General features: G+C 34.5%; 1 protein-coding gene across 2 annotated transcripts in view; it reads right to left on the reverse strand.

Moving 5' to 3' along the window:
• TRIM33 (tripartite motif containing 33) overlaps positions 1-12,473 on the reverse strand; it is a 94,159-nt gene that overhangs the window by 52,953 nt on the left and 28,733 nt on the right. For both annotated transcript variants that reach the window (XM_039841264.1, XM_039841265.1), the window contains exons 2-4: positions 1,188-1,306; positions 622-766; positions 332-464 (exon numbers count right to left, since the gene is read on the reverse strand). In XM_039841264.1, the coding sequence (XP_039697198.1) occupies positions 332-464; positions 622-766; positions 1,188-1,306 (397 nt within the window). The remainder of the gene's footprint in view (positions 1-331; positions 465-621; positions 767-1,187; positions 1,307-12,473) is intronic.

Genomic DNA, 12,473 nt, shown 5'->3' on the forward strand with positions numbered 1-12,473 from the left:
TCTTTAGACAGCCCATAGCCTAAATACCACAGTACACTTGAAAAAAAGTGTATTTGAACCAAAGGCAGAGCAAACAAAGAAATACATCTCCATTCTTGCAAACCCAAACCCATGTCATGATACATTTTTAACCAATATTCATAAGACTATTAAATATGAATGTGGAAGCTATTAAATAATTTATCAAAAACATCTTGCTTTAAGAAATAAAATATACAAAACTGAGAATTAAGATGCTAACAAAATTATGGAATAAATATCTGCTTTAGGAAGAATAATTTTATAAGAACTTTTTATAATATTTCTTGATAAGCAATTATGACTTCTGTACCTATGTTCTTTGTGTTCCAATAGCTGACAGTCTCTACATGTCAGTCTATCACATGTTTCACAGAAAAGTTTCAACTGTTCTTGTTTGTGTACAGGGCAGAAAACAGGGCGCTGACCAGATGCTCCAACAGACTCTGTAGTAAAATAAAACATATATTTTTAAACTAAACAAAAAGTTTGTCTAACGTTCTTATTGATACTGGTATCCAAAGCTTATAAAGAATACGCAGAAATGCTACAGGGGCAAAAGAGGGAGATTAATAGTAATCATTAAAACTGCTTCTATCTTACCTGAGACATCTTCTTTCTTCCTGATCAAGTGATCTTTAGTGAATTTTACTCTTTGATGTGCTTCAATACATGTCTTACATAGCCACTCTCCACATTCTACACAAAAGCCAACTGCACTTGCATTGTCTTCACAACTAGTACATACCTAAAAGAGGAAATAAATACTAATCTACATTAAATTTACAAAATGTAGATCCACAAAATAAAAAGATGAAAACTTTCTAATTTGCTCTCAAATTATATTAATTCATTATACCTAGAATAAAATTATTTTGTTATCCATTTGTCTTCCAATGAAATCCTTTTCCTTCCACATCAAACATTCGGGTGGGTCAAAATATAAGTCTCAGAACACAAAATCTACACAAAATTTGAATTTTTAAGTAATGATTTTTTTCATCTCAGTTAGGTCTGAGGGTGTAGAATAAAGATATCTTTTATTCTCAATTTGAAAGATGGAATTATAGCAGAACTACCCCAATTTATGTAACAATCTAAACATGTTTTTCTTATAATTTACATTTTGATATCAAGATAGGAACATAAAGAAAAATTAAGAAGCATACCTGTTCTGATTTCTCATCAGAACTGCTAGGAGCTTCAGATGTATCTTTCACAAAATAATTATCCACAAGGTCTATCTGTCTGCATTCTTGGCGGCATACTGGGCACCGTATTACACCAACTACAACACAAAAGACAACATTAAGAAGTATTCAGGAAAAAAATAAGAAAATTGTGCATGATGTCCATACAGAAACTACTCATTCAATATGTCACAGATAAGACCAAAGAAATGAGTATTAAGAGCTGAGTAAAATAATCCACTGGGTTATTCCATTGGGAGAAAAGGATAACCTATTTAGGAAGAAATAAACATGCAAAAGAAATTTAAGGTGCTTCTTTATTACAGTATGTGGTTGGCTGAAAAATGGTCCCAAAAGATATCCAGGTTCTACTCCTTGGAAAACCTGTCAGTGTTACTTTATACAGCAAAGGGGACTTTGCAGATGTGATTAAATTAAGGCACCTCAGATGGGAATGCTGCCCTATATTATTTGATGGGCTCTGTCATCACAAGTGATCTTGTAAAAGGGAGGCACAGGGAAGATTAGATTACAAAACAGGAAAAAGCAACTAATAATGAAAGCTTTGGAGATAGAGCCACAGGCCAAGAAATACAGGTGGCCACTATGCGCTAAAAACCAAGGAAAAAGATTCTCTCCTCAGAGCCGCCAGAAGGAGCCAGACTTGCTGACAGACTGCAAACACTGACTCAATCTCAGTAAAACTGAATTCAAACTTTAGCTTCCAGAACAGTAAGAGCATAAAATGTATTGTGATAAGGGACCAAATTCATGGCAATTTTATTATAGCAGCAATAGAAATACGCACTCTATCGTCTTTAAATTCTGACTTGGTTCGCAATTACCCTAATTCACGCTAGTGTGGGAAGAAAGATCATCTGTGCTTTAACCTGCTAGTGTTCTAGCATCTATAAAAACAGATAAACCTGCTGAAGTAACATATGGAAGTTAAGAACTAAAAAACAGCACCACAATCAACACAACAAACTGATTACTATGTGTCAGCCATAAAATTGATGATAACGTAAATGACACAATCCTTGCTTTCAAGAAGAAAGGGTTCAAGACTAGATTGTAATTTTTATCTTTTATACCATGTACAACCATAGGAAATACCACACAGAGACTAGGATGTTAACAGAGTCCTCAACAGCTGTGAGGGCACAAACTACAGAACCTTATATAGAAATTCTAATGGAAAATGAAAACTTAAATGTCATTCTAAAAGTAGGAATATCAGTCTCCTAGGAGACACAATATATTGTTAAAACAAACTCAAATTAATAATTATATATTTGAAAACAAAATACTGTTTTTATAAGAAAATGCACACAAAGATATTGCTCAAAGGAAATGCATAAAATCAAGGTTTCAAATTGAAGGAAGAAACAGCATAGTGAAGAGAGAAGTGAAAAAGAATATAGTTTTACATTTGTGATGCATGAGTTAAAAACCTTTCAAGAAACAGTATATCTACAAAGGAGATAAATGCAAGTTATTATAGAAGCAAAACTATGTGAGCGACTAACTTCTTACAGTGAATCAGGTAAGTTTTCACTGAAGAGGTGACACTTGAATATGCTTCTGAAGAATTAATATGCATTTACTCGTATGCAAGAAAAAAATTTACTTGGCTGGCCTAAGCCCCTCAAACCCTGCACATTCCTAAGAAAGGCTGTCTTCAATACTGGCCCTTGACTGGCTCCTGGAAGATGACCTCTGAACTCTAGGAATATTATACCTGATAAGAGTGTTTTTGTATGCCTGAGGCACTAGACCTCCCTGTATTCAGTTTGACCTTTGGGGTGGCCAGAGTCCAAGTAGGTGGTGTCAGTTCTATGGAGGCTGCACCCTTTCATGACTGAATAAAAACACTAGACACAGAGGCCCAGGTGAGCTGCCCTGGTTGGCAATGCTCCCCCGTACTGCCACACATCGTTACTGGGAGAATTAAGCATCTCCCTGTGCAACTCCACTGAAAGGAGATACCTGGCGCTTGCACCTGCTACCCCCTGGGCTTCACACCATGTACCTTTTCTCTTTGCTAATTTTAATCTGTATCCTTTTTTCTGAATCCTATGAGTCCTTCTAGCCAATCATTAAGCCTGAAGGTGGTCTTGGGGACGTCCAACTCAACTAGGAAAGGAAAACAGCAGCAAACCAAGAACAGCAGGTGCAAAGTTCACAAATGGAAAGAAAAAAGAAGAGGAAGCTACAAAAGAGATATATATAATTATATATATGGCTAAGAAAAATGCAACATCTAAACTAAAGAATATTTTTGTTGAAGGATATAAAAGATGGAGAGACACTGTGATCTAAGTAAGAAAACACTCAAAATTATAAGAGTATCTGTTATACCTATATAAATGAGTGATTTGATGCAAGTCATACCAGATGTTTCGGTTCTTTTGGGAACTCAATAAGCTGATTCTCAGATTCTTAAAATTTCTACTTCAATCCAGCAAGCTGACATCACAGTTTATGACAACACAAATTTATCTTTTTCTCATTCCAAACCCCTATTAAAATAACATTAAGTTATTTAGAATATAAACACAGTATCCAGAAAAATTAAGGTGGAGGAATGAGCAAGGCACACACATCAATATTCACACAATTTTAAGAAATGTAGATGCAAAAGCGTGTCTGAACATTGCAAAGGAAACCTGACCCAGATTACAAATGAAGTGAAGACTCTTACTTGCCATAAAAGCTTTCATAGAAGCTTGGAATTCAGAAATTTGATGCAAGAAAGAAGTCCTGACGAGACACAAGGGAATGAAATCAAGTCTGTAGACATCGGCAAACCCCACTCCTATGTTGACTACTTGCATTAGACAGGTTACCCAGCAGCCAAGGTTCTTATCGCCAAAGCAAAAAGAGTTGAATCTTCTTTAGGGATCTTTTTGCTATTTGCTTCTATATTTATCAATCAAATTTAAAATTATACAAACGATGGCTTTGAAAAGGAGAGCCATTTTCCATTTGCGTTAAAGTATGTCCTTGTAATGAGTGTATATAAGTGTGCTCCCAACTCTCAGTGCTAGCCGTCATGGTGAGTTTTAATCACTACTCAAAACTGAAACCCAAACTCCAAAGCCAAAGCTACTGACGGGTTTTATGCATAATGTCCCTAGAACTGATTTCATTACTTCAAAGCTCAAGTTCTGAGAGACCCATTCATGCCTATTATATTAATTTATTTTAAATGCCAATTTAGTAAAATGTATAATTATCAGGAAGTACGGGGATTCAGGGGGACTCTTTTAAAAAGGCCAAAATACACAAGTCTACAAACTAGTTTATCACTGCAGTGTTAAGAATTCAGTTTCAGTAAACTGACTGGTAGACTTCCAATCAAGATGGGCAACTAAGCAGGTATGGAAAGACTACCTAACCCCCAACTCCAACACAGAAATGGCTAAAATATAACAAATTAAAGTGCGGTATGAAAAATATATAACTGAGTTTGCATCCAAGAAGGCAAAATTTTGAAGTGCCAGAAACAAAAACAGAACTCAAAGCCAAGTGGTGAGGCACTGACATAAGTGGGTGAGGTTCGGGCCCACTGCTGGGAACAGGAGGTAAGACAAAGGCTAAATAGTAAAACTAAACTCCCTCAATAAAGCCATGGGGGAGGCTTTAGGTGCCCTACAACCTAAAATTCTTGCCCTCCTTGGAGTCCTCCACAAGAACTCATCACACCAACTAAGCTTCATGCACAGATGTGTAGTCAAAGTTCGTACTTATCTGCACAGAAAGGCCAAGCCAAGAAACTAATAAGAAGCTTGCCTCAACGTAGGTGAAGTGGAGAGCCACAGAGAGTGGAACAGCAGGCTCAGAGAGCATGGAAGCTCCGCACCCCTTCCCACATATCCTGGCCTATGCATTTCTTCCATCTGGCAGTTCCCGAGTTATACCCTTTTAAAATAAACAGGTAATCTATCCAGTACTTGACGACTCAGCGTAAGTTCATGTAGTGATGCAACCACCACTCCTAAACCTTCTTGTCCTGGGCACCAGTTTTCCTAAGACTTCAGAAACACTGAATGGAAAACTGGGAGTAAATCTATTACGAACCAGAAGGAACCCAAGGAGTCCAGTCCATCATACTGGTCATCTTCCCTAAGGCTGAAGTCAACGTTTCTTTTATGTTTTATATACTAAGTTTAAGTTCTTATTTAAAATCTCATCTTTAATCTACTCAGAACTCCAAACAAAATGCCCACAAAACAGAAGTCATTAGCTTTGCTTCCTATCTACTTCTCTTTCTGGGATTCCTATTTAAGTGAATTCACATATTCATTCAACAACCATCCCCCCTCCCCCAAAAAGAAGCTTGCCTAGAAACTTATATACACAGAATCATATCATTAGAAAACCTCCCAACCCAGAGCATAAGTGGGACTCCTAGTGAAGATAAGCTCATAAATAAAACTACAATGTGCATGAGGAAACTCAATACTATTAAAAGTCAACAAACACAACCAAGAAATAACCACCTAAACCGCAGAAAATAAACCAGATGATTCATGGATAATTATGCAATTATTCGAAATGAGGTAAAAGTAATTTCTGCTAGAATGTAGTACGTTTTGGATAGATTGTGTTTAACTAGCATAGCTGTGAAGCTGAACAATGTAAAAACCACCAGCAGATACATAGTTCAAATACGAAGTACAATTATAATTAGTGAGGGAAAACAGGATCAAGAACCCTCAATACACCAATATTTATGGGTCAAACGAGAAAAGAAGAGTTCTAAGATTCAAGAGATAGATTTCAAACATTTTTCAACTGCAAATCTCAAGAAGTACACTTTGCATCAAAAGCCAGTACATGACACATATGTAAAACCAAAATGAGAATCGAACAGGGATCAATCACTTTTTCCATTAACCACTTATGACTGACTTGTCATCACTTTTAGAAGTGATGACAATTTACTTTTAGAAGAACATACTAGGCATGACCTAATAATCTTTTCATTCAGCTCTACGTCCTCTTTCCCATACCCTGGAGCAGTGAGTCCAAACTTCCAGTCACCAACTCCCATTTCCTCTCACTTAGAAAATAATTATGAATGAAAAAATATAGATACATTTTCAAGTGGAGAAAGCAGTGGAGGGAATTTATACTTATGGCCTCTGATGACTTAAGTAGGAGGCCAGATCAAGTAATGAGAGTGAGAGTCTTACAAACTGAGTGCTGAAAGTTTGAACTGACTAATCCAGGGAATGGGAAAAATAGGCTGAAGAGAATAAATAAGATTGTCAGGTAGTACTAAGAGCCCCCAGTCTGATAGGTATTACCATTCCTAAGGCAAATTCTCTGCTCCACCTTGCATCTATCTCCTGTTCGTCACTATGCCTTCCCTGTGCACATAGTAACAGCCATCTTGGAAGCAGTACACATTTACTAAGGTGGAGGAAGGTAAAAAACAACTAGAATTCTGAAGCAACAGGTCACTGATCTTTTCTACAGAAATTTTTTAACAATAGAGGTAACGACAGAAAGATTTTAGTATGAGCAGAAGGAGTGGAAGATACAGAATGTTGAATATATTGCCCATTCTTACAAAAAAAAAGTTGGCAATGAAGAGAAAGAAAGAGACAATGATTTGCTAAGAGAGGCACAATAAAGAATACTGCTTTATGTAGGGAAAAATTGAAGATATAATAAAGAAAATAACAAATAATTTATAATCGAACGAGCTTAAGGCCTACAAAATACTGTACAATGACATGTATTTAAATTATGCTGGTAAGTATCCAGCAAATTTCCACAAGTAAATTTTTATCACTAAATATAAAACTGGCTTAAGTTGAAGTTATATATGGCCACTTATGTGTAAATATGAACATATAAGACCTGACACTGATTATCAAATATAACAAACAAAATATATTTAGGAAATGCAATTAAGCATGAATGTTATAATGCGTTTTGGTATTCTTTAAGCTTCTTAATTCTAAAAGATATAGCAGTCTTTAAATTAACATTCAAAAACTTTGCATAATCAGAAAATTAGGAGTTCATTACCAAATACATCAATCTAATTCCAACACGTACATTATCTGAAGTACCCAAGTTTTTTCATTAACAGAAACTTATATAAATACATACTTTTTCATTGGTGATATGGGCAAGTTATAGCCTGCTAGCTATAAAATAAAAAACTCTGGAATTTTAAACGATAAACATTTTAGCTAGTAACTTATTAAGAATGACTTTTATACTTTTAAAAAAAAAGGAAGAAAGAAAGAAAAAAGCTATGGAGATAGTATTTGGGCCAAAAAGGCCTAAAGTATTTCCTAACTGGTCCTTTACCCTGCAGGACTGAATATCTAGTTTAAATGAATGATTTTTCAATTACCCAGGTAGAAACAATGCCATGTAACCAGAAACTTCAAGAATTCAAGTACTTCTTGAATTCAAGTACTCAAATCCAAAACTACAGGAAGTCCAAGTATCTCAGTGGGGATAGTTCACAGAAGAAAGGGCGTCAGTCTGTGTACACACATGTGTGCTTATGAGAAAACCTGCAAGCAACTAGGTTTTCTTTTCTCTTTATGGGGGGAAGAAAGTATGGAACTGAAAAGGCTCAGTGGAACCTGGAGCCATGAAAACCCAGGATTCCGAGGCTGCCTGCATCCACTGCATTTGCTTATTCATTTCTCTTTTAAGAGGCCATCTGAATTCGGCACTGAGAAGCTCAACCATGGATTATGAGAGGACAGCTCCAACCCCACTGTACTAGCTAAGCAGGGAAACAGTGAGACTCTGCTGCTAGTCTTGGGATAGGCATTTAATTTGAAAATGCATTCAGTACAGGACAGCTGAAACAAAGTTTATCATGGTCCATTCATTCACCATTGACTAATAACTACACAACCATCCCCAAACTTGACCCTGTAAAGGTAACTATACTCATGAATAGAGAACAAATATAACCCATTTTAGTAGGTTGAGTAACTTGAGGGAGACCAAGGTGAATAATCAGAACCAGCTGGCTGGCTCCTACTGAGGCAGAATAAAAGAAACAAAAGAGAACCTGAGTACTGAGTAATAAAAGGACCAAGAATGCTCAGAAAAATGCAATTAGAATACACATCACAAATATAAGGAAAAAGGCTCTCTTAGAATAAACATGATTTCCACATTTTAAACAACAGAAGACCTGAAAAAAAGAAACAGCAATACCTGAGAAACAAATTAAGTTTGGAAGATCAAATTAAGAAACATCACTAAAATAAAACAAAAAAAGGCTGAAAGAGAAAAAGATAAATACATACCAGCAAATGGGGCGAGAGGCGAAACAAAAACAGGAAGAATGATATTAGCATTAAATTTAAATTCTATTCAAAAAGCATTAAAAAGGACAAGGAGGAATTTCATTTAACAATGAAGGGTACAATCCACAAACTGTCATCAACTTTTGTGCAAGAAACAGGATGGCAGCCACAAACAAAAAGCAAACATAATGCCAAAACAAAAAATTTAGTGGCTTTCAAACTCATATTTTCTTCTCTATGTCTGAAGTCCAGAAAATTCTGACAAAAGTTCAGCTTCAGAACACATTTAGTGAAAAAAATCTGATCTGAATTGGTGTGAAACTATTTGTATGTATCTTTATTTACCTTACTTAGTGTAAACACTGCTGCAGAAATACTAACATGTTTGATTACAAGGGTACTATCACATACCTTGATGAAAGGTTAAGTACTATCTCCCTTTTCGAAAATGTGAACACCTATGCATCCAAAAATGATTTTAACCCACACTGAGTCCATGAATAAAATTTTTAAACTCAAAAATAAAATATTTTGTTTTCCAATATAAACTTTTCCATAAAACTTTTATTGTGGAGCTTGACCATGATAGAAAAAAAATTAAAAGATTTTACTGACCACTATATATGGACATAAACAAATAACCCTAAAAAATAAATAAAAAATGACCTCCCCACCCTACAAAAAAAAAAGTTAAAATAATTGCAAATAAGAAACGATATTCTGGTTCAAATAGGAAGTTTTTAAGTGAAAATTTTAAAAATTATGATGGAAAACATTTTATAACAACATTTTATTTCATAACAAAGTATCACAAGGCGAAGTACAAATAGGAAACTGTCTGGCCTTCATGGCTTTTATAAAAATTAATGTACTAACATATCTTTTAAAGATACACATAGTCACAGTTAAATTACTGACAGTCAAGGACAAGATGATGTTTGAAAGGAGTTAAGAAAAAGTGACTCATGATGTACGAGGGAACAACAATGAGAATAACAGACTTGGCAAAAGCAATTCGAGGCCAGAAAACAGTGGGATGACATAATTCTAAGTAGAGAAAAGAAAAATTAGCAACCAAGAGTTCTACAGTCATCAAAACTAACCTGCAAAAATGGAAATAAAGACATCCCCACCTATATAGTCATGGATTGAGAGAATTCATTACGAAGTCTACCTGCCTCACAAGAAATACCAAAGAAAGTATTTCAGGCAGAAAGGAAGTGACATAAGAGTAACTCAAATGCATATAAAGAAAGAAAAATACGAGCAGTGTCTGCCACACACCTGGAGAACAATATTTATCAAAACGTACATCCCAACTGACTATATCAAGTGTTGGTAAGGATATGACACAACTGAAACTCTCATACACCATCTTGAGTATAAAATGGCACAACCACTTTGCAAAACCATTTGGCAGTTTCTGATAAAATTAAACATACACCTAGAAATTGTACCCCTAGGTATTTTCTCAAGAGAAATGTACACAGATGCCTATGAAAGACATTTAAAAGAATATTCGAAGCGGCAATATTCATAACAGCCCCAGACTAGAAACAACTCTAATGTCTATCAAAGATGAATGAATAAACAAACTGTAGTATATCCATATACAATGGGACACTGCTCAACAATAAAAAAAAAATAACTATTGATACACAAAACAATATAAATGAATTTTAAAAGTATTATCCTAAGCAACAGAAGTCAGGCATGCTTACAGCTTGATCCCATTTATAACTATGAGAGAAAGTAAATAAGTGGTTGCCTAAAACCAAAGGTTAGGGAGGGATTTTCTGCAAACAGCTGTGAGAGAACTTCTGCAGTAATGAAAACTGTATTAAACATATTTCTAGATTCAGTAAATTTGATGCTTTAACATCTGCCTTGTCTGGAGATGCCAGACATGCATTGTTCTGGACATCTGACTTGAGTAATTTAAAAAAAAAAAAAAAAAAAAAAGAGAGAGATAAGAATAAAGAACACAGGTAAGGGTAATTACATAAGTAAATGTACGACAAAGTATAAACCTATTTTTTTCTCTTTCCTTAACTGATTCAGAATAAAACTGCATAAAACAATAATAGTACAAAGGAAGAGAAAAGAAACAGAATTATACTGGAGTGAGGACTTAACACCAAACCATAACCCAAATCTACAGAAATTAAAGAGTACCAGAAATGGTCAATGTATGCAGGTTAATATAAAAGATTATATTTTTTCCTTTCTTAACTTTCTTAAAAACCATAAAGTATATCAACAATAACTATAACAGCATTGCTGGTTTTATAACATATAACTTTAACACATATAAACAACAGCACAAAGGAGAGAGGAGGAAAGGAGCCATATTGAAATTTCTACATTTTCCTGAAGTCGAGTTAGTGGTAACCTGAAATAGACTGTGATAAACTGTAATAAATGTGATAAAGATATATATTGAAACCCCTAGAGCAATCACTAAGGAATTAACTAAAAATTCAAAGTAAAAAAAAAAAAAAAAATTAAAACAGAAAACTAGAAAATATGAAAATACAAAAGATGGCAAATAAAGAAAAATCAAGGATCAACAAAAGTACATGAGTTACACAGAAAACAAATAGCAAAACAACACAGATCTGATCATATCGATGATTGTAAATTAGGATGAATTAAACACTCCGACCAAAAGGCAGAGTTCGCTAGATATGAAAAAAATATTAAATAAATGCTGTGTATGAAAGATACACTTTAGATCAAAGACACAAATAGAAAAAAGAAAAAAGATGGAAAAAATATGTCATAGAAACTATAAAAGAGCTGGACTAGCCATACTAACATCAGATAAAATAGAGTTTTAGACCAAAAAAAGGTACTATAGACAAAACTGAACATTTTATAATGATAAAAATGTCTACTCTAAGATATAATAAATATGTACACTTAACAAGACAGCTTCGAAATACATGAAGAAAAACCTGGTAAAATTAAGGAGGACAAAACAAAGCATGAATATGAACAAAAGAGTGAGGGGGGAAAACCAAGAGGTTCACTACCTGTGAGACTATATTAAGTTACTAGTTTAATATACAACTGACCCTTGAACAACATGAGGGTCAGGGACTCCAACCTCTGCAGAGTTGAAAATCCACATATAAACTTGTGACTACATTCGGCCCTTAGCATCCTCAGATTCAACCAACCACAGATTCAAAAGAGTATCTTCAATCTGTAGTTGGGAATCACAGTTGGGAATGCAAAAATACTATTTTCCATCCATGTCTGGTTGAATCTATGGATATAAAACCTATAGATAGGAGGGGATAAAGGGGTAACTGCATAAATTGAAAAAATACACATATAAGTGGACCCACACAGTTCAAAACCATGTTGTTCAAGGGTCAACTGTATGTATAATTGGAGTTCCAGAGTGTAGGTGACAAAAAAGGATCAGAAAAATATTTTAAGAAATAGCCAAATTTTTTCCAACTTTAACAAAACAACAATCCAGAGATCTAAGAATCTCAATAACACCTGTGGATAACATCTCTAAATAAAACCATGTCAAAGCACATCATAATTTCAAATTATTGAAAACCAGTAATAAAAGAGTAAATCTTAAAGGCAGAAAGGGAAAAATAAAGTATTACATACAAAGGAACAAAGATAACAATGACAGCTGACTATAAAAGCCAGAAGTTAATGAAGTGACACCTTTAAAGTAATGAAAGCAAAGAAAACAAACACAAATAAACAAACCAACCTAAATGACAAACTTAGGGTGGGGAAAAAATAACAGAAGGGATTGCAGATATTAGTAAATAAACATAAAATGAATGTTTAATGTAACAAAAATGGAATACCATTAATTATGACTAAGGGAAAAAAACATAAAAATAGATTTCAAAAAGAACAGAAATCCAGAAACAAAAACGACTAAATAAAATTTTCAAGTATTCAAATGAGACCATGACAAAAATAAAAGTAT

Source organism: Pteropus medius, unplaced genomic scaffold (genome assembly GCF_902729225.1).
Source record: "Pteropus medius unplaced genomic scaffold, Ma_sr-lr_union100, whole genome shotgun sequence".
In the NCBI taxonomy this organism is placed as follows: Eukaryota; Metazoa; Chordata; class Mammalia; order Chiroptera; family Pteropodidae; genus Pteropus; species Pteropus medius.